General features: G+C 45.6%; 1 protein-coding gene across 3 annotated transcripts in view; it reads right to left on the reverse strand.

The window, feature by feature from the left end:
• Positions 1-14,899: 14,899 nt before the first annotated feature.
• Positions 14,900-22,238, reverse strand: part of ADGRB1 (adhesion G protein-coupled receptor B1) — a 393,844-nt gene continuing 386,505 nt past the window's right edge. For all 3 annotated transcript variants that reach the window (XM_081918643.1, XM_081918644.1, XM_081918645.1), the window contains one exon: positions 14,900-16,449. In XM_081918643.1, the coding sequence (XP_081774769.1) occupies positions 16,252-16,449 (198 nt within the window). In that variant the 3' untranslated portion in view covers positions 14,900-16,251. The remainder of the gene's footprint in view (positions 16,450-22,238) is intronic.

Genomic DNA, 22,238 nt, shown 5'->3' on the forward strand with positions numbered 1-22,238 from the left:
ATCAGCCCTGATTGCTCACTGGAAGGACAGATTGTGAAGCTGAGGCTCCAGTACTTTGGCCACCTCATGAGAAGAGAAGACTCCCTGGAGAAGACCCTGATGTTGGGAAAGATGGAGGGCACAAGGAGAAGGGGGCGACAGAGGACGAGATGGTTGGATAGTGTTTTCGAGGTTACCAGCATGAGTTTCACCAAACTGCGGGAGGCAGTGGAGGACAGAGGTGCCTGGAGTTCTCTGGTCCATGGGGTCACGAAGAGTTGGACACGACTAAACGACTAAACAAAAACAACAACAAACCCCTAACCTGCCGCCGCTGCCAGCTTCTTCTTGCTGCTGCCTGGTCTGGTCTGGTGTGGTTCTCTCCCGCACTCAGCGCTGTGCCGGGCGGCCGCTGCACTGTCCCTCCCCCAGATAGTCCCTCGCTCTCTCTCCGCACCGCACGCCTGGCACCCACCCCCTCCACAGTGGGCGGCGACCCAGCGGCTCGGATCGGATTCGCACAGCCAGCACTGCAGTGAGAGAGAGTGAGTGAGCCAGGTAGGGGCAGAGAGCTGCGAGTGCGAGCGCGCCCCCCCCCCAGATGTTGCGCTCAGTGCGGCCGGCCCCCCTGCAGCCCCACGCTACGCCACTGGGGCTAGCCACATTTAAACAGCCGCAGCAGCGCTCTGCTCCCAGTCTGTTCCTGCTTTCTCCGGATCTCCCGCACTCCGTCCCTCTTAGGTCAGCTTCTTCTGCGTATTGACCTTGCTATGGACTTCGGTTGGTCGCCTTGGTTGCCCAAGGGGCCTGGTAGGACTTTTTTATCATTTAGCAAATTGGCACCAGCCTCTTGGTTTTTCCGCCTACCTTGTAGCAACTCATCACAACTTTCTGGTATTGGTGGTTAGGCATTAGAATAGGTGTGCTGTGTTGGAGGATGGGGTATGGGCCATCATCTACCCCTCCTCTTTTGGGTATTAAACGAATCCGGTGGTCATGGATCCTGTCCAATGCCCTGCTGGTGGCTGGGGCCATGGCACGACCCCCGGTGACATCACGGGGGAGCTTCCAGTTGTATTTGCATCAACAAGCTCCTCCCACTGGTTGTTAACCCTGAAATGACTCCCTGCTGAGCGGGGTGGAGTCTGGTATTGCTGTTTCATCCAATGCCTAAGCCAATACTACTCACATGCCAAGCAATAAAGTTCTGGACTTATTTTGCCTATTAACCTAAAATAATGTGGATTGGAGCTATTTTGTCCTTGCAGAGGTACCAGCATGTTGGGAGATATATATACTAAGCATATATGCATATTCTCACATCTACTTTACATATTTAATCTATGCATATTGACATATTCTTTTTAGAACAGTATTTTTCCATGTATTCTTCAAAGCAATTCTATTCTAATTTTCAATTTTGATTCGCTTGGGATCTTATGGCTGCTGTTAGTTTTGCCAAGTCCATGTACAGTGGTACCTTGGGTTACAGACGCTTCAGGTTACAGACTCTGCTAACCCAGAAATATTACCTCGGGTTCAGAACTTTGCTTCAGGATGAGAACAGAAATCGTGCAGCCGCAGCGCAGCAGCAGCAGGAGGCCCCATTAGCTAAAGTGGTGCTTCAGGTTAAGAACAGTTTCAGGTTAAGTATGGACCTCCGGAACAAATTAAGTACTTAACCCGAGGTACCACTGTATTCACTTAGTTTACAAATCCTTTAGAGGGTATTGCCTTACTTTTCCATTTGCTGGCTAGCACTCAGGTTCTGCTTAATGGTTTCCCACAGGCATCTGGTTGGCAACTGTGAGAACAGGATAGTGGGCTAGATCCTGAACTAGAGGGGCCAGTGGCAGATCCAGCAGGTTCTTCTCATGTTCCTCTGAGAAAACGAGTAAATTGCCTCTAGGAAGGAAGGGGGGGGGAACCACCCACCCATACAACAACGACAAAGAAAAACTTCTTGCAGTTCAAGGAGCAGATGGTAAAATTCAGGCAGCTCAATTTAAATGACACCCCATAAAAGCCTGCCAGATTATATGGGGCCATCAAGCCACCCGAGGCCTCTCTCAGTTGCTTTTTATTTACACGTCTAGTGCAGCCCCTGTTGTTAAACCTTTCCTGGAATTTAAGGCTGTTTCTTTTTAATGCCCCTGTCTTACGCAGCATCCGACAAGCTCTTTACAAATCAGGCCCATGACGGCGTCATAATCGCCTTCCCCGGTGTAACTGGGTGATAAAATGCGAGAAATTACAAAGACGGGTTTTAATGGATTCAGGAAGGAGCGGCATCCTTAAAAGACAAAAGATTCATAGGAGGGGGGGGGGCTTTCCTCCCTTCTTCTTTTTATTATGAATAACTCCAGAAAAGAAATTATGGAAATGCGGCCTGTGTTTTACAACTCTCCAAGTACCCAAGTGAGATTTAGTGGGGGAGAAAGTAATTAAACCCTCCCCCAGCAAAATGAAGCTTTAATTGTGTTTTTTAATATATATAAAGGCCACCTAAGGTGGAGATCAGATCTTGTCATCTGCATAGCAATAACCAAGGAATTAGGGGTATCGAGTGAGTCTCCGAGTTGACCGTCAAAGGGCGACGTGAATGCAAAGTAATCTATGATGGATGGGTTTCGTTTGATTTTGCAGCCTGCCCAATCTTTAAGGGGCAAAATGTCAGCATAGCCAGCTGGCGATGGAGAGGTGGGGAGGCATATTCAACTGTGTCGAAGAAGCAAGAACAGCCTTGTCGCCGAGAGAGGTATTTGGGCCTAACCAAGCTCATGTCTCAGAGATCCCTATTAGGTGCAGAAGGGGAGAGAGCTAGCTGCCTGTGGCAGATTATAATGCTGTTTTACGGATATTGCAATGCAATCCAATCCGATGGTGCTGCCTCCAAACTTGGAATATTGTGTACGGTTCTGGTTGTTGTTGTTTAGTCGTTTAGTCGTGTCTGACTCTTCGTGACCCCATGGACCAGAGCATGCCAGGTACTCCTGTCTTCCACTGCCTCCCACAGTTTGGTCAAACTCATGCTGGTAGCTTCAATAACATTGTCCCACCATCTCGTCCTCTGTCGTCCCCTTCTCCTTGTGCCCTCCATCTTTCCCAACACCAGGGTCTTTTCCAGGGAGCCTTCTCTTCTCATGAGGTGGCCAAAGTATTGGAGCCTCAGCTTCACGATCTGTCCTTCCAGTGAGCACTCAGGGCTGATTTCCTTCAGAATGGAGAGGTTTGATCTTCTTGCAGTCCATGGGACTATCAAGAGTCTTCGGTTGTTGCACGTCAGAAAGGATATCATGGAGCTGGACAAAGGAACAGAGAAAGGCAACAAAAATGACTGAAGGGCTGGAACAACTTTCCTATAAGGAATTTGCAAATTCTTAGTTGATGAAAGAGAAAATAGAAAATACTCTACTGCCCTTTATTCTGATCCCACATCTGCGCCTTTTCCTGGAGATGAAACTACAGGTCCAACCCACAAGGAATCCTGGTTTGGAGCACATGGACTCTAAGTATGGATTCAGGTAATCCATGGTTCCACCCTGGACCAAATAAATACAACATTTCACTTGCAGGAAGTCTTCGGACAATAAGGACCAGCATGTTTTTTCCACGATTCCTGGTGATAACTAGCCCATCACAATTCCAGTGTTATTTATTTATATATTTTAATGCTTCATGTTTTTAATGCTTTTCTTGGGACAATTCAGAAAGGGGTGTGGGAGAAAGCATCAGGTTCACACACCTTTGAAATTTATACTAAGGATCAGACCTCCTCATGCAGCGACTTCCTGGTCCTGAATGGGGTAACTGTGCCCCTGAAGGACCAGGGGCACAGCCTGGGAGTCATTTTGGACTTACAGCTGTCCATGGAGGCACAGGTCAATTCTGTGACCAGGGCAGCTGTTTACCAGCTCCATCCGGTATGCAGGATGAGATCCTATCTGCCTGTGGACTGTCTCACCAGAGTGCTGCATGCTCTAGTTATCTCCTGCTTGGATTACTGAAATGCACTCTACGTGGGGCTACCTTTGAAGGTGACCTGGAAAGTACAACTAATCAGAATGCGGTAGCTAGACTAGTGACTGGGAGCGGCCGCTGAGACCACATAACACTGGTCTTGAAAGACCTACCCTGGCTGCCAGTACATTTCTGGGCACAATTCAAAGTGTTGGTGCTGACCTTTAAAGCCCTAAACAGCCTCGGTTCAGTATACCTGAAGGAGCGTCTCCACCCCCATCATTCCGCCTGGACACTGAGGTCCAGTGTCGAGGGCCTTCTGGTGGTTCCCTCACCGCAAGAAGCCAAGTTACAAAGAACCAGGCAGAGGGCCTTCTCGGTAGTGGCACCCTCCCACCAGATGTCAAAGACAAGAACAACTACCAGACTTTTAGAAGACATCTGACGGCAGCCATCTTTAGGGAAGCTTTAAATGTTTAACAAACCACTGTATTTTAATACTTTGTTGGAAGCCGCCCAAAGTGGCTGGGGAAACCCAGCCAGATGGGCAGGGTATAAATAATAAATTCTATTCTATTCTATTCTATGTCTGACAATCACCTGATGATGCCATAAGAACTTCTGGCAGCTCAAATGTCCACATGACTCGATCGCACGAAGCACAAGGTTGCATAGCAGTTAGTGATCATTGTTGCTTGCCGTTAATGCCAAGTTTACTAAGAACGGAAGAATGCAAGAAGAGCCTGCTGGATCAGGCCAATGGCCCAGCACCCTGTTCTCAATGAGGAAACCCACAAGCAGGCTTGCTGCACAGGTGCACTCTCCCCCTTCTGTAGCAACTGGTATTCTAGCAACTGGTATTGAGGAGCATTGCTGGTTCCAACTGGGGAAGCAGAGCATAGTCATCCTGTCTAGTAGTCATCACTAGCCCTTTCTTCTCCATGAATTTGTCCAAACCTCTTTTAAAGCCATCTAGGACGTGGGTGGTGCTGTGGGTTAAATCACAGAGCCTAGGACTTGCCGATCAGAAGGTCGGTAGTTCGAATCCCCATGATGGGGTGAGCTCCCATTGCTCGGTCCCTGCTCCTGCCAACCTAGCAGTTCAGAAGCACGTCAAAGTGCAAGTAGATAAATAGGTACCACTCTGGCGGGAAGGTAAACAGCGTTTCCATGCGCTGCCTGCTGGCCACATGACCCAGAAGCTGTACGCCGGCTCCCTCGGCCAATAAAGCGAGATGAGCGCCACAACGCCAGAGTCGGCCACGACTGGACCTAATGGTCAGGGGTCCCTTTACTTTTACCTTTATGTTGGTGGCCATCACTGCTTTAGAGAGGCAGGTTGGAAAGACTTTGAGGAATGTATGAAAAAACATGATTGAGAACCAAATCTTAATTTGGAAAATATTTCTGAGGACAAGGAAAATCACCAAAGCGAGGAGGAAGGGAGGAGTTGAAGAAGATGCATGATTTAGAGAATTAATCCGAACCAACGAAAGCTGATAGAAATGACTTTCATTCTCACTCTCCGGGGAGATGAGAGGCACAAGCCAAAACTCTAATTTGCGCCCTCCTTTCCAGGAATAATCTGTGCGCCTCCCCTCCCCCAAATTACTCTGCCCAACGAGCCTACCTGCTCACAAACCTATAGTATCAATTTATATGCTAATGGACCTTGCTTTGTGATTCAAGGCATGTCCCTATCAGGGCTGCGCTCACAGCGCAAAATGCATTTCATCTCCGAACGGAGGGGCTGGGGCTCAAGGAAACAAAAAAGGCATCAAATCCTCAGTAATTGGATCATTGATGGAGTTCGTCCCTGCAGATTAAGCTGCTGTTTCATCTCATCCCCTCACCTGTTTGGCAGGAGGCTTCTGAAAGTGTTTTGTAATTAGTTAAACTTTGTAAGGTGGTTGGAGGAGCGTGGAACTCACAAAAATAGCCATTGACTTTTCTTTGGGGTTTGTTCCTTTTGAATGTTCTTCAGACAGGCCAACTCTCTCTCAAAAAAAAAAAGAAAAGAAAAGAAAAATAAATCAGTGGTCTTGATACAAGATGCATGCCTTCTGCATCCTGAGAATGCAGGAAAATGCTGTTTGCAATTTAAAGCAAATCAACCTTGCAATCTCAACCGTTTGCAGATGACAGCAAAGTGGGAGGGGAAGCTAATACTGCAGAAGACAGTATCAGGAGTTCAATAAGAATTTCAGAGATCTGAGGATTTGGCCAAAACTAACAAAATCAGTTTCAACAGGGACAAAGGGAGTGTTCTGCAACTAGGCAGGAATGACCAGATGCAGAAATATGGGGCATAAAGGGTAAAGGGACCCCTGACCATTAGGTCCAGTCATGGCCGACTCTGGGGTTGCAGCGCTCATCTTGCTTTATTGGCCGAGGGAGCCGGCGTACAGCTTCCGGGTCATGTGGCCAGCATGACTAAGCCGCTTCTGGCAAACCAGAGCAGCGCACGGAAACGCCGTTTACCTTCCCGCTGGGACCGAGCAACGGGAGCTCACCCCATCGCAGGCATTCGAACCGCCGACCTTTTGATCGGCATGTCCTAGGCTCTGTGGTTTAACCCACAGTGCCACCTGCATCCCTAATATGGGGTATAGGATATGGTTTCTCTGTCTTGTGATTCCTGAACCAGTAGGAGAACACTTCAGTCTCCCAGGACATTCTATACAAGATCTCAAAGTAGCTGTTTTACTACAAAGGAATTTCAGAAATAGACTGGAAAGAGAAGCTGCTGAATTGCAACTTATTACCAAACTTAAAACCATGGAGATACCTGGTCTGAACAAAGACATTGGATTCTTATCTCATTATACACGACAAAGCCATTTTTCACCTTCTCACCCCTTGCTTTTTCCTGTAAGACCTATTGCAGTCGTTAAGAGTCGTCAACAGGCTCATCACAGCTATCTGCCAATCACCCATTCCCACCACCCTTCTGAGTAATACCCCTCCCCACCTTCTCACTATATAGAAGGGTCTGGTAACTTCTGTTTCAGTGTATCTGAAGAAGTGTGCATGCACACGAAAGATCATACCAAGAACTAACTTAGTTGGTCTTTAAGGTGCTACTGGAAGGAATTTTGTTTTGTTTTGACTATGGCAGACCAACACGGCTACCTATCTGTAATTCCAAAAGAATGTCACTTGCCCAAAGCCCGGGAGATTCATGGAGCTCAGATTGACTCACACTACAAAACTAAGGCTGCTGAAGAGGCCTGGGGCCATCTTGGTTGTGAGTCATGGAAGATCAGCTCCCTGCCTTGTAGCCTTTTCTCTCTTGGTGTTGGAGGTCAGGGCCTTGACTGACTCCAGCTACAAAAGCTGAAACAGCTGAACAGACACTTGGGCTGGGCTGGGGGTTGTTGCTGTTATTGATATTTTTTATTATGGTTGTTATGAATTTGTGGGTGCAAGACTCCTCGAAATTCCTGGCACTAGCAGTGTTAGAATTTAAGTAAGGCATGGAGGAGTTAGAACCAGGAATTAGGCAGATGCTGTGTGTTGGACTCATGTATATAAAGCCAGACCCCTGTGATCAGTCTCTGTGTCAGACAATGATAATCCTAGGGAATCAACATAAATTAAGTATTAATTAAGCCAGGCTAATCCCCTTTGAGGTGTTAGCCTGGAGTAATGGGTCATTAGCACGACACAAGATCAAAGCGAGTGTGGCCTCTGCTTGGGTTACATAAAGCCAGGGGTTTAGAATAGATAGGTGTAATGTGTGCAGAAGCTGAGTGCAGAGTATTGAAGTTCTAGGATGGAGTTTGGAAGCAACGGGCTGAAGAAGAAGAGTTTGGATTTGATATCCCGCTTTATCGCTACCCGAAGGAGTCTCAAAGCGGCTAACAATCTCCTTCCCTTCCTCCCCCACAACAAACACTCTGTGAGGTGAGTGGGGCTGAGAGACTTCAGAGAAGTGTGACTGGACCAAGGTCACCCAGCAGCTGCATGTGGAGGAGCGGGGAAGTGAACCCGGTTCACCAGATTACGAGTCCACCGCTATTAACCACTACACCACACGGCTGCTGGTGGTTTGAATCTGTATGGAGAAGGCAAGCCCCTCTTGGAGTGTAACACTGGGGATCCCTCCATTGTAGACTCTGGCTGTGTATATGTGTAAAAAAACCCACCCATATATCATAAAGACACAACAATCTCCGCTGTGCCTCATTCCCCCAAGGAAACAGAGACACTGGATCTCCTGGAATCCTGAAGTGCTGTGAAGATTAGGGTGGTATACAACATATCTTTATTTTTCATCTTGTGGTTTATGTGGAAGCTATTCAGTTTGGTTGCATATTTTTTTTATTCTAAATTCAGGTAGGTAGCCGTGTGGTCCAGTGGTGACCAAAGGGCCAACCAAAGTTGTTAACCTTTTTTTTAGGATTGAAGTTGCTGAGCTTTTTCTAGAGTTGTAGTTGTTGAGGTTTTTTAAGGATTTTACCCCAGGAAATAAAATGCCACAGGGGCCGATTAAACCAGTGGATTAGGCCCCCGAAATAGACACCTTAGAAACCAGCTAAGTTTGTTCTGGGTATAAGCTTTCCTGGACAATGCTTATTATTTTTTAATTATTTTATATTTGTTATTTATGACTACTTTTGCAACATTGTGTATTTTTTTATGTTGCGAGCCACCTTGAGCATTGTTCAAACTATGGAAAGGCGGTATACAAATGAAATTACGTCTGTATGCACGCCCGATTCCTTATTCATCTTAGACAGACATACCCTGCAGCTTCCCAAATGTATCCATGATTAGAGATGTGAAAAGGCAAAGTGGTCCATTCTGCTTTGCATTTGATGCACGCAGCCCTGCTTTCACACTGCTGCACTTCATCTTCTGCCAAGAACCACGTTATTCAACTTGTTGTCGGCGGTGGCAAAATTAGGCAACTTATCCTGTGACTGCATGGAGTTAACCCGAGAAAGAGCATAACTTATGTAACCTAAGCAGCTGATTATGGAAAAATATGGTGTCATGATATTGTTCTACTCGGGGCAGAGGAAGCTTTCCTGGCAACCCGGGCAGGGCGCGCATGCGCGACACCCGTACAGACTGTGCATGCGCAAAAGCCAGTACAGGCTGCTGCGCGTGCAGCGTCCATACCCGTACGGACCTCGGTCGCTCTACAGCTGGGGGGAGGCAGTGGGCCATCTTGTCACCCCTTCTAGGGTGGCACGCGGGGCCTGCCACCCCCCTTCATACGCCCCTGGTTCTACTCCAATCATTTCAATGCAAAGGACATTCCGGTGTGGTGTGCGGGAGGGATCCGTTACATATCATTTGCAGATACCATTCGTACCTGCTGGATAGATCTCTGCTATAGACACAGGGTGACTAAGCAAACACCAGAAATTTCCACCAGCATTTCTGTTTCCAGCAGAATTCTTTGACATCCCTGGTCGACACACACTCATTTATTTCTTCACACACAAGTTCAAAGAATGCCTTAAATGCAACTGACATAGCTTAGTTGGTGGAGCATGAGCATCTCTGGATTGCGGGTTTGAGTCCCAAGTTAGGCAAAAGATTCTTGCATTGCAGGGGGCTGAACTAGAAGCATAGCTGTCAACTTTTTCCTTTTTTTAAGGGAAATCCCCTTATTCCGAATAGGATTACTCGCAAGAAAAGGGAAAAGTTGACAGCTATGACTGGAACACCCTCATGGTCCCTTCCAACTCTATGAAAAATATATCGGCACGGCACGGATTTACACATTGTTCTTTTATTAGAAAGAAGACACATTCATGTGTGCTCTGAAAACTGTACAGAAATATCTGACAAACACACAGGTCGGTGGTGGGAAAAAACAGAGTGAACCCAAGAAAACTGGGGCAGGGGGAGAGGAGATTATAGCAATAGTTATCAAACAAGCTCTTGTTTCAGCAATTACCTAACATGGACCTGCTACTGGAGTGAATGGGATAACTGGTGGATGATGGTGAAAGAAAATCAAGTTTCCCTTGGGGTGGGCAGAGATTAAAAGCTTGAAAACACAGCAGGAATAGGTTTGTGTGCTAAAAAAATATTTGGGCACCATCTGTCAAGATATTCTCCCATGGAACTCTTTCCCACTTTATAAGGAGCTTGAGCAGGAGATATACCCCACTGGATATAGTTTCCACTTTGAATGATTAGAGTAGTTACAATGATATGCAACTTAGTATTCTGAGGCTGTTTTGTGCTTTTGACTTTTAAAGAATCATCTAAAACATGACCATTACATCACAGATTTCTTTTTAAAAAAATAAGTAAACTTTTTATTCTTAAAAACAAAGCAAAGTAACCCCCCCCCCATTGGATTTCTTTTTAAAAAATGGTTTTAAATTAACAGACTTATTTTATTTGTAAGAGTACATGCTAACTATGAAAGAAATGTCATTATGCTGATGCTGGTTTAAAAAATAAAGACAAAACCCCACAATATCATAGAATATATTAGAAACATAAGATTGCCTGCATATCAAGCAGCTGGGATAGAACAGGAGTGTGGTTTGATATTTTAAAATTGGTGCTCCTTTCATTTGCTTAATAAACTCCATAATTTTATGATTCTATGAAAAACAGCAGTTCAAACCTTCATTTAGACTCTTTCTGTGGTTTATGCTTACAGTGGTCACCCCTGTTCGGACAGGTAATATATGTAGGGTTTCTGGGTGCATGACCTCTGTTTATTCTGTCTGGAACTGCAAGCACTCCCTGTCAGAAGGCACACTGTTGCTGATTGTGTTTCCCCTGCAAACAAATGACTAACATTGTCAGGGCTAACTATGACACTCTTCTTGGTCAACAGGTAGACATATAGCCATGCCATGCTTGAGCATACCTGGATCAAGGCAAAACAGCAATTCCTCACAATGGCAAAAGGGAGGAAGACTTTGGGTTGCATTCAACATAGTGTTCTAACATGGCCTGCTTAGCACAAGTGCACTGGGGCTTCCCCCATCTCCTTGCCCTGGGCACCCCAAATATCTGTTTTGGGAGTTCCCTCAACTTTCCAGAGCAGATATGGAGAGGATGTGAGGTGTCCATATCGGGGAGACAAGGGAAAGGCCCTGTTGTGCTCATCTTAGTCCTTGCATTAACAGGATGAATATGACTCCTTTTCCCTGTCCCTTGTCACACAAAGAATTGGATGGTTTGTTTCTGTAAGTCCACCTTGTGGTCTAGCCCATGGGTAGGCAAACTAAGGCCCAGGGGCCGGATCTGGCCCAGTCGCCTTCCAAATCCAGCTGGGAATCAGCGTCTTTTTACATGAGTAGAATGTGTGCTTTTATTGAAAATGCATCTCTGGGTTATTTGTAGGGCATAGGAATTCGTTCATTTCCCCCCCTTCTTTTTCAAAATATAGTCTGGCCCCCCACAAGGTCTGAGGGACAGTGGACCGCCCCCCTGCTGAAAAAGTTTGCTGACCCCTGGTAGCCCCACTCATTTCTCATAAACTGTTCTCTTAATCTCTTATACTCCCCATAATTCTACCCATGATCCACATTTCGTTGTTTGCTTCAAGGCAGTCAATCCCTTTTGAGAATATTCTGTGATGTAATGAGCTACTCTTGCAATTTACAATCTCAGTTTAGGTTGATGCATTCGAAAGATGATATCTTCATGCCAAAACTGCCCAGAAAAGCCAAATGGTTATTTGTGTGCTCTTTGGTGCACAAATAAATGACCACGAGAATTGTGGTGCAACCCCAAGTCATAAGCAAGCACATTAGGACTATAGGGAAGACCATTCCTTGGTGAGCCCCATAATAGCTTAGTCTGGAACCTACACATTTACAGACTTGGACTGAATTCATGCTAAGTCTCTTGATTGCAGTGTATTTAATACTCTGATTACCTTGGTAAAGCCCAGCATGAATTTTATTTTAAAAAATATCTACCTAGCATATGCATGGTACAGTGGTACCGCTGGTTGCGAACAGGATCCGTTCCGGAGCCCCGTTCGCAACATGAGCAAAACGCAACCCGTGTCTGCACGTGCACGGGTCGCGATTCGCCGCTTCTGCACATGCATGTGATGACATTTTGAGCATCTGCACATGTGCGAGTGGCGAAACCCAGAAGTAACCCTGCAGGACGCAACCTGAAAAGACGTAACCTGAACCGAACGTAACAAGAAGTATGACTATATTAATGAATCCCACACTGGCTGCAATAACCCCTTCTCTGCCTTCCCATGGGCACACAACTCTCTCTGGAATTCAAGGGTGAGCTCTAATCACTTTTCATTTATGTTCCTACCCTGCCTTTTCACTAAAGAGTTCAGGGCAACATACATGGAAGGTGAAGATTCTACATGATGTCCTCAGAACAACTCTGTGAGGTAGGTGTGACTGCAGTAGTTAAAATCTTGAGCGAGTTTTGTGGCTGGGTGAAAATTTGGGACTAAGTGTCCGTGGTCCATAACTGGCACCCGGTTAACTTTACAAACCTTTGCCCTCACCGCACAACAACCTACCCATGTGCTGCCGCTGATTCTAGTGATAGTCTCAGAAAAGTGGACCAGGGATTTGTATAATGCTGTGCAACTCTCATGCAGTGTCACTAATATCCAGGGCACGAATACATTGCAGGGAGCTGTACCCATTGACCTGAGATGTTTCAGCTGCTCATGGACATCTTTCCAAGTATTTCATAGAATCATAGCATTGAAGAGTTGGAACTTGGAAGGGACATGTGGGTCACTTAGTCCAACAAAACCAGAGGCAGTTTTAGGGTGGCGTGGCCAAGTTTCTCTGCACTGAGCTCTGAGCCTAAGGAGTGGTGCAGGGCGTTGCAACTATGATGTAGTGAACTGAGCAGAATGGAAGGAGAGAGGTAGGATTTTGACCTCACACAGGTCCCCAATGAAATTTTAAAAAGTCCACCCCTGACGGAAGCATCCATGACACTTGGCCATCCAACCTCTGCTTAAAAACCTCCAATGAAAGAGAATCTACCACCATTCAAGGGAATTTGTTCAGATGAAGTCTTCCCACCCCTCTCTCTCTGTAGGATCTTCCCATGTTCCTGGTCTAAAAGCATGGACTAAGGATGTGGAACCTGTGGCCTTCCAGATGCTGTTGGACTCCAGCTCCCATCAACATAGCCAATGGTCAGGGATGATGAGAGTTGCACATCAGTAGGACCACAGGTTCCCTGTTGAACCAGAACGTATGAGAAGTGTTTGCCCAAGAAGCTCTGGTGGGACCATACACTACCATTTATAATGCAAAAGGAGGACTAACGGGATCTGCCATCAAACCATTGATCCATCAGTATTGTCTACGCTGACCAGCACCAGTAGTGGCTCTCTGGGGTTTCAGGAAGGCCCCCCCCCAGCCCTAACAGGAGATGCCGAATATTGAACCTGGAACCTTCTGCATGCACATCAGAATCCCTACCACTGAGCTACAGCCTTTCCCAATGAATAAGAGGACAACACAAGCTGTCAAGACCCAACACATGAGAATGGTTGGGCTAGGTATGAATCAGATGAGCCTTTGACTTCCATAGATGCTTCAGTGTGCTTTGAGTTAGACATGAAATCCATTTCTAGAAACTTCCAGTATATTTCTTGGTAAGATTCCCCCCCCCCCTTATGAGAACAAATAGAAACAATAATTTGATTGGTGTGAATTCCCCCTTCCTCCTTTTCGCAGGGAATTTCCTTCTTAAGGGCTGGAAAGACCTTGGACGTAATATACACTTGAATGGGAACTGCATAAGAGCACACCTAGGGCTCTTGCACATTTCCCATTGTCTTCGGTGTGGCTTGCCTGGCACATGTTTCCAGTGGCTGATGTCCAGTTTCACTGAGCCTTACGGAGGACAAATTCGTTTCAAGTCAAGAGCAACCTGTATGCTCCAGTCTTCGATGTGTTTGCAATCTGCCCCATTCACTGCAGTGGACGATGCAACTCCACTTTGACAATGCACTCTCCACTGAAGAAAATGGAACAGACTTTCTCAGCAGGGACATCAGTGTGTGCAGCTATGAGAGCCACCGGACATTGCCCAGTACATACAATCTATCCCTGAGGGAAAGGATTCCCTATCTCGATCCATTCAACCCATAAACCCATTTCCCAAAAATTCAGTTTGGATCTACCCCACAACCCAAACCCATTCCCCAACAACAAAAGATAATTGCAGGTAAAAAATTATAACAAAAAAAAAGCATATTAGGCCCACTCCCGCCCCAAATGAAAAATGTTCAAACAAAAGTTTTGGGACAATAATACGAAGATTGCTATGACAAAATAGAAAGGAGGTGTTATCTGGAGTCTTTCACTGTGTCTGTGGGTTTGGGAAAGATCCTGCACCTTTGTCCCCCCCCCCCCCAAAAAAAAAAAATTGGTAATTTTTCTCTATAAAAAAACCCCTGATCTATTTTACTTCACTGAAATATTGCTGATCGTTTTACGGTTAAAAGAAATGGCAGGATTATGTCTGAGGAAAGATTGCTATTTGTTATTTCACCACAGAAAATAAGAGAAGAAGCAATTCCACATGTTCATTTTCCCTCAGAAAAGATCAAAACTGCTTGATCAATTCTTACACTCCTCTTGCCTTCTTGCAGAACAATTTCCAGCTAACTTGGCCACTGGGAAAGTGGCGGCATCGATTTCTGTTTGAGTTCTTATGGAAACACAGAGCGAAACGGGTTTTAAAATGTGGTGGTTTTGAATTCAAAGTCTGAGGGGTCAGATTATTTTTTTTGGGGAAAAAAAAAACATGGTGTCAAGAGGAAAATGCCAAATGCATCAGGCCATTTCCTCAACACAATATGACAATCCAAATCCTGAAGGTGAGATAACATCCTGGAGATGTTAAGATGCTTCCATACTTTTCCCTCACAGGACAAAGACGGAAGAACACCTCTACCCCATTTGCATGGGTCAGAAGCATGGAAAAATGAGTGGAATGACGCACGCCAAAGAAATGGAACTCCTTGGGTTTCAAGTTCTCTTTTTATTGAAGAAAAGAAAAAGAAGAAAAAAAAATAGATTTTTTTTTCCCAAGTGGATTTTACTCAATTTTTTTTTTTCCAGTTTGACTCAAAGTCCCTAAGGCAATGTTCTCCATATGTTCTCAACTTTTCCATGTCTCTTAACCGGGGACCGTCCACTTGAGAAAGCAGACAGGAGGAAAGATGTTGTCCAGTCTTTCGAAAGCAACGAGGGGGGGAAAATGAGGCCACACATGAACCTTTGTACAAAGGCCCACAGTGAGCTTGCCTAGGGTCTACTAGCAGTCAACATATGACCTACATTCTTGTTTGTTCATTGTTTGTTTGCTTTTTTTATTGTTTTTTTAAAAAACCTCCCCTTCCCACTCAAGGTTCTTCTCTCTCTCTTTTTTTTTTTTGTCTGGAAACCAGTTGAGTGGATCTCAATTGTCTTAAGTGGAGATCTCTTCATTGTCCATACATCACACTTTTTATTGTTATTGTTTTTTACGGAGAGTTCGGAAAATCCAGTATGGAAGGAGATGTCCGCCGCCACCACCAGGACTCCCTCTTCCATCAAGCTTCCCTGCCCCAATTATGCATCTTCTGAGCTAGCTCCCAGAGGACTGCTGGAGAAATCCCAACTTTCTGAGGAGGAGGCCTCTTCCCGGTTGAGGGGGATCTCTGTTCCCAATGACGTTCCGGTGGCTGCGAGGAGACAGAAGGGAGATGGGCAGGTTCCTCTCCCTCCACCTCTAGAAGAGACAATGGGTCACAGGATGTGTCCAGTGGAACTGTGGGTACCCAATGCTCAGTCAAACGCCTCCTGAGTTTCCATTCCAGACACCCATTGTGGCAGCACGCCTAGTGGCATCCTCTTGGTAAAGATCCTCCGTTAATCCTTTTGCCGTTGAGGCCGATGTCATTTTTTAAAAGAAAACAACAACCTCTAATCCTCCCTTTCCCCTTATTATTTCATCATCCCCTTCCCTTCGCCGTGGCCGCCTCTCTTCCCCCACCCACCCCCCGGCCATCTTCCTTACCTGGGAAAGACCGTATTGCGTTCCGTACCTACTGCTACTATGTTCTACAAAGTAATAGTTTTCCCCACCCAACTCTGTCTCCCGAGAACAATAGAAAGGTTACTCCATATTATGTTTCCTTTTTAACTGAAAGGTTTCGAAAAGAAACCAACAGACATTGCTCTCTTGCTCCATTTCAATTCCGTTTGATTGGTTCTCTTTTTATTATTATTATTTTAAAAAATCTTTATCTGTTTGTATTTTGTGTTTTGTTTTCCAGGGTGGGGGGAAAAGGACACCCAAAGAGTCTTTCTTCTTGCTTTTTTTCCCTCCTCAGACCTCTGTCTGGAGGTCGATAATGTCCTGTCCCACCAGGGGGATTGTGGCGCCCGCCTTTTCCCACTCAACAGTTTTGAGTTCCAAGGGAGACTGTGACACCATCTCCATGTCCTTTTTAACCCACGCCGGCGGGGAGTGGACCTTCCGGATCCCTTCCCAGGGTCTCTTGTTTGGTGTCTGCTGTTTTTCTTGCTGCAACAAAAGGGGGGAAGGGGGGGAACAAAACAGAAGAAAAGAAGAGATCAGATTTCCAAGAAATTAAGTTGAGAGGAAGGCCAAAAGGTTTTAAGGTTTTGTCGATTCTTTTGGCTGAACTGATTTTTTTAAAAAAGCCTTCGATTGATTAAAATGTCACTGGATTAATTGGGAGGTGGATGGCTTTAAAATTAATTACTTGAATGCAAGTATTTGCAAAAGCCTTAGATGACAGTCAATATCTTTGAGAAGGTATTTTCCCCTTTCCCTTCCTTTACTAAAGAATATGCATTTGTAGTGCCAACATCAGTGCATGCATTCATCCCCGCCCTCACCAAAAAGCCATGTCTATTTGGAGCAATTTGGGTTGGGGTAATTGCATGATAAATCCTCCTTCTCTGGCACTGGGCCTTGGCCATGAATGCCCTACCAGAGGGATGGAGACCCTTCAGCCTGGTGCTTGAATCTGGTCCTCCACGCCTCCCTGTTTAGTCCTTGAAACTCTCTCTAGACCACACCCCCTCATCAGCCCTGCTCCGGACTCCCCTCAGGTCTGGCTGAAATGTGTCCTTGAGCTACGATAATGCTTCTTGTCTGGATGGGTGAAGAGATGTGGGCGGGAGAGGTTTGCAGAAACTTCTGGGTACCTAGAATGCACCCTGCGGTATTGTCAGGGATCGTGTTGAGGAGGGCTGTGGTGAGGAGGAATGATGGAAGCCCCCCCCCCCCTGCTCCTGAGCAGGATCCTGAATCTTCCCAGGAGCAGTGGGGCAGTATAGATTTGGAACAGTGGTTTGCAGAGGGACATAGTTGAAAAGGCAGAAGTTGGGAAGAACTGGGTGGGGAACAGCTAGGAGAAGAACTGGGAAAGAGAGAGAGATAACAGACTCACTCTCTCTGGAATGTGTCCATCTGATCAGTCCAAGGTCAAGGTGGCAGCTCTGAAAGCTCGGTGACTGTGAGATCAGGCTGCAAGATACGGTAGTGATGTGGGCGACAAGGGGGGAATTGGGTGGAATCTTTAACTGGGAGCACCTTCATTCCTAGGAATGGATTCTTTGTTCTCTCGCTGTGATCATTAAAATCTCTAACTGGTAAGAGTCTCATTTCATTTTGTTCTGTTTATCTACTGCCAAAGGGGTGTGGGGCGGAAGCTGAGTCCCTGAAGCCTGACAGGTATAGAGGTAAAAGTCATATCCATTGTGCAATACAGTTTTCCTTTGTCTCCGCCAATCACTTGTATGTAGTTCCCCGAAAAACTTCCACAACCCACAAGGGAATGTAAACCTCAGCCTGAAAAATGTTCCCTATTCCTGCTCTACCACTGCATCTGCTATTTGCATTTATTTATTTTTTAAAGTGGGAGCTCCAATCATGTCTCAGTTGGAATCGCATCTAGTTTGGCCCTTAATTTCGCCATCCTTCCCCTTGTTACTTATGCTAATGAACTGGCTGCAATGACTTGTAGAAGGAGTCAGAAATGGGGATCCCCTGGCAATGTACACAAGCCCTGCTCATCCCACAAAATGGCAGACAATTCATGTTCCTGATGCCATCGGAAATCTCATCATTCTGGATCAACTGGGAGGGATCACGGCTATAATTATCTGCCATCTTGTGGAAGGCCAAGGCTCATGTAATTTGACAGGAAGCGTTCTTAAAAACCTGATAAACTTCTCCTTGCTCGGTGGCACCAGACAAACTTAGTGGTGTTCTGTGATTTATAGAGATGTAAGCACAATAGGATCTTTCCATAACGCTACCCAAAAGAGCATGTTCGAAACCCAAGGGGGATATTTTGCTTTTAAAATGGTGCATCATTCTCTTAAATAAAGCACGCTGTAGAAACCTCACCAAGAGCGTTATTACAATTCACAAAGGGATTTTTCATGCGAAATATCTGCCATGGGAAAGATTAGGGGTTACTGGAGAGTGAAAAGAAGGGCAGGATTCAATTCAGGCAGTTACAGCACTGGGGGAATGGAAGTAAGGTGCACATATGTGATGGCTGAGCAGAAATTGAAGGAAACTCATGAAACCTCACTGGGGTGGGGGAATAAACCTCCTTTTGTGTTACAAAACTTATCCACTAGTTCTTTGGAAGTAAGAATTTCCATGCTGTGAGGGGATGGGGCACTGGAGGAGCTGTGTGGGAATATGGGGTCGGGATGAAATTCAAAGGAGGGGGGTTAGCATAGGGTGGGGCATCTGCAGGGTTGGTGAGCAACATGAGCCCCTAGTAATACAGTGGTACCTGTTTGGATTCCATTCCACATTTTGCTGCAGAAATGGGATTGTTGCATGTCACATATCTGTTTACATTCCAGCACAGATTGCTGGCATAAGCGGAACTCCGCTCTGTATAGCTGTTGTTCTTGGCGCTCTCTCCGAGAAGATGGCAAGGAGAGACGACATGTTTCTTTGTCCTGATTTATGTTTAATAAGGGACGTGGGTGTCGCTGTGGGTTAAACCACAGAGCCTAGGACTTGCCAATCAGAAGGTCAGTGGTTCGAATCCCCATGAAGGGGTGAGCTCCCGTTGCTTGGTCCCTGCTCCTGCCAACCTAGCAGGTTGAAAGCACATCAAAGTGCAAGTAGATAAATAGGTACCACTCCGGCAGGATGGTAAATGACATTTCCGTGCACTGCTCTGGTTCGCCAGAAGCGGCTTAGTCATGCTGGCCACATGACCTAGAAGCTGTCTGTGGACAAATTCCAGCTCCCTTGGTCTATAGAGCGAGATGAGTGCGCAACCCCAGAGTCATCCGCGACTGGACCTAACAATCAGTGGTACCTTTACCGTTTTACATATGTACGTATATATGCTTTGGTCCACAATTTACCCAACATATGGCGTCTTCTGTTGTTCAGTGTGAGTAGTGGGAATGGTTTCTACAAGAAAGGCTTGGAAAACACACATTCAACAGAATGAGTTGCCACTGAAATGTAAAAAAATAAGTGCTTCCAGTACATAATGTGGGTCTATATAACTAGAAGGTGTTCATAATAAGCGATGAATGGCACAAAAATCTTTTTGTGCTTCCTTTTTCTATCCATTTGTCCTCCGATCACTTAATATTTGTTCTTACTGGATGGGCTATTGACTGTAGCCTATTTTATTATAAAGATAGTCTTTATGTATTTATGGATTGTATTAGTTATATTACATTGAAATAGGTCTTACTTAAATGCAAAGTGGTGCAAAAAAAAGCACACCTTTAAAACGCGCTGATAGTTTTCCAGTATTGCCCATGTTGTACATGTTAAATATTTGAATTAAGTCATTCATTATTATTTTTTTAAAAAAGGAGGTAAAAACGAAATACAGCCCCAGGGATTTTAACCTCCCGCCCCTGCAATGTGTTGAGGAAATAAATGAATGCCACATTTGCAGACCTCTTCTCTGGATAAATTCTAGGTATCACGTTTGCCCATGAAAGGCTTCAGCTCAAAGCAGGAGATTGACAGCTGCACTGAACTGGAAACAGTTCTGAATTCGGTCCCTCCTCAAGGCCGTGGATCAAAGTCACCACCCTCCCCCCCAAAGAGATGGGGAGAATATTCCTTTTATCCCCTTCAAAGCGAATACCGGTGGTAGGTGAACAAAAGATTCCTTCCTCCTCTTCACAGTGCATAGTTAGAGGCTGAGCTCAGATGGCTTCAAGCATCACCCAGTCTGAGCAGGAGAACCTCCCTTCCATCACTCAGTGATGTGACTTCAGAAGCAAGACGTTCTACTGACTGGGTGAGTTCTGCAGGAGGGTCTCCTGCTTATTGGTAGCAAAGCAACTTCCAGCTCATTTTCCCCAAGTCTTGGTTCACAGGAGAGGAAGGGCTGATCTAAAGAACTTCAGCAAAGTGCTTAAGGAAGCATGTGAGAGATATTTTGAGCCTCAAAGGGATGCTCAGTGACATCTTCCTTCTGCAAAGCCTAGTCTCTCGAGCACAGCACTCTGCCTCAAATAGTGGTCCATGAAAATCCACAATAAGGGCACATCAAGAGATCCATCCTTCTGCTGCTCACCAGCAGCTTATCTTTGAAAGTCACAAAATATGCACTCTTGATGGATTCTCTTGAAAACATAGAACCAAATAAACAGAAGTCGTATGGTTCTGTGTTTTCAAGGCAGTCCATCAAGAGTGCATATTTTGTGACTTTCAGAGATTTATTTGGGTTTGCAGAGAGTGCATATTTCATATATTTCATACTGTTTAATGTTCTGCATAGATCATATAAAGGGTTTATATTGACATCGCATTCTTGTACTTGGTCATCGTGTTGCTTTGGATATTACTGATAATTGTTTGCAACACAGGGGTTTAATTGTTTGGTTACTGCTCACCAGCAGCTGGCATTCAGTGGCAATACTGCCTCTGAGCAGGAATGCTGCCCTTCCTCCACCCTCCTCCTCCTTCTTTCCTTTTGCGTCAAGGGACTGTGTTACATTTTTTTTTTCTTGTTGCAAAGCAGCTGCTCTGGGGGCCTTTTGAGCTGAAAAGCTAGGGTGAAAAACAGCACTAGGAAACCTCTAATGAAATAAATGTTCGTGGCTAATAGTCACTGACAAACTGCCCCCATCCTTCTCCAAATATTTATCTATCTTCACGGCCTAGGATCCTTGTACCTACGGGACCACCTTTCCCGCTATGCCCCACGGAGGATCTTAAGGTCCATAAATAGCAACACCCTAGAGGTCCCGGGCCCTAAGGAAGTCAGATTAGCCTCAACCAGAGCCAGGGCCTTTTCAACACTGGCCCCGGCCTGGTGGAACGCTCTCTCTCATGAGACCAGGGCCCTGCAGGATCTGATTTCTTTCTGCAGGGTCTGTAAGACAGAGTTGTTCCGCCTGGCCTTTGGCTTGGAATCAACTTGATCCCCTTCCCCTCTTCCTTTTTCCTTTCTCCTTCTGTGATGGAACTCCTATTTAGGGACTTCCCTGGCTTTTTTCTGGCCCACGTAGGACCAGTCTGGATAGCTGGCCTTGGTGAAGACTTGACTTTTTCATCCCCAAAAACATTTTTTATTTGAGTTCCTACTGAAATGAGGCTGCATTTTAATGTTGTATTTTAATCTTGTTTTTAAGTTGTATTTCAATCAATTGTTTTTATACCGGTGTTAGCCACCCTGAGCCCGGTCTTGGCTGGGGAGGTTGGGGTATAAATAAAATTTAACAACAACAACAACAACAATAATCTAGTCTTCTTTGGAAATCATCAAACTTGAAGACCTCTCACTAACTCTTGTCTTATGTTTGTGAATTCTAGACAGTGGCCACGATTACTGCATGGCCGGGGATTGGACTAGGAGAGTCTTGGCGTCCCTTCCAGCTTTGCCAGTAACAGGGAACCCGGCAGAGGGCCTTCTCGGTAGTGGTTCCCTCCCTGTGGAACACCCTCCCACCAGATGTCAAAGAGAACACCAACTACCAGACTTTTAGAAGACATCTGAAGGCAGCCCTGTTTAGGGAAGCTTTTAATGTTTGAGGTATTACAGTATTTTAATATTTTGTTGGAAGCCACCCAGAGTGGCTGGGGAAGCCCAGCCAGATGGGCGGGGTATAAATAATAAATTATTATTATTGCCATTCTACGACTCCATGTGTTGTGTGAAGAAGGGAGGTTTTCTTCTTCTCAATGGCGATGTCTGTCCTGAACCTGCTGTCAGGACAGTCGCTGGGTAGCCATGGAACCAAGGTGATGGAAAAGCTTCGTAACCATAAAACATGCTTCTGAGATGGGTGAAGTGGACATCTTTGGACATTGGCAAGGCAAGAGAAGGGGGTTGC

Source organism: Podarcis melisellensis, assembly GCF_964234715.1.
Source record: "Podarcis melisellensis genome assembly, chromosome: 7".
NCBI lineage: Eukaryota > Metazoa > Chordata > Lepidosauria > Squamata > Lacertidae > Podarcis > Podarcis melisellensis.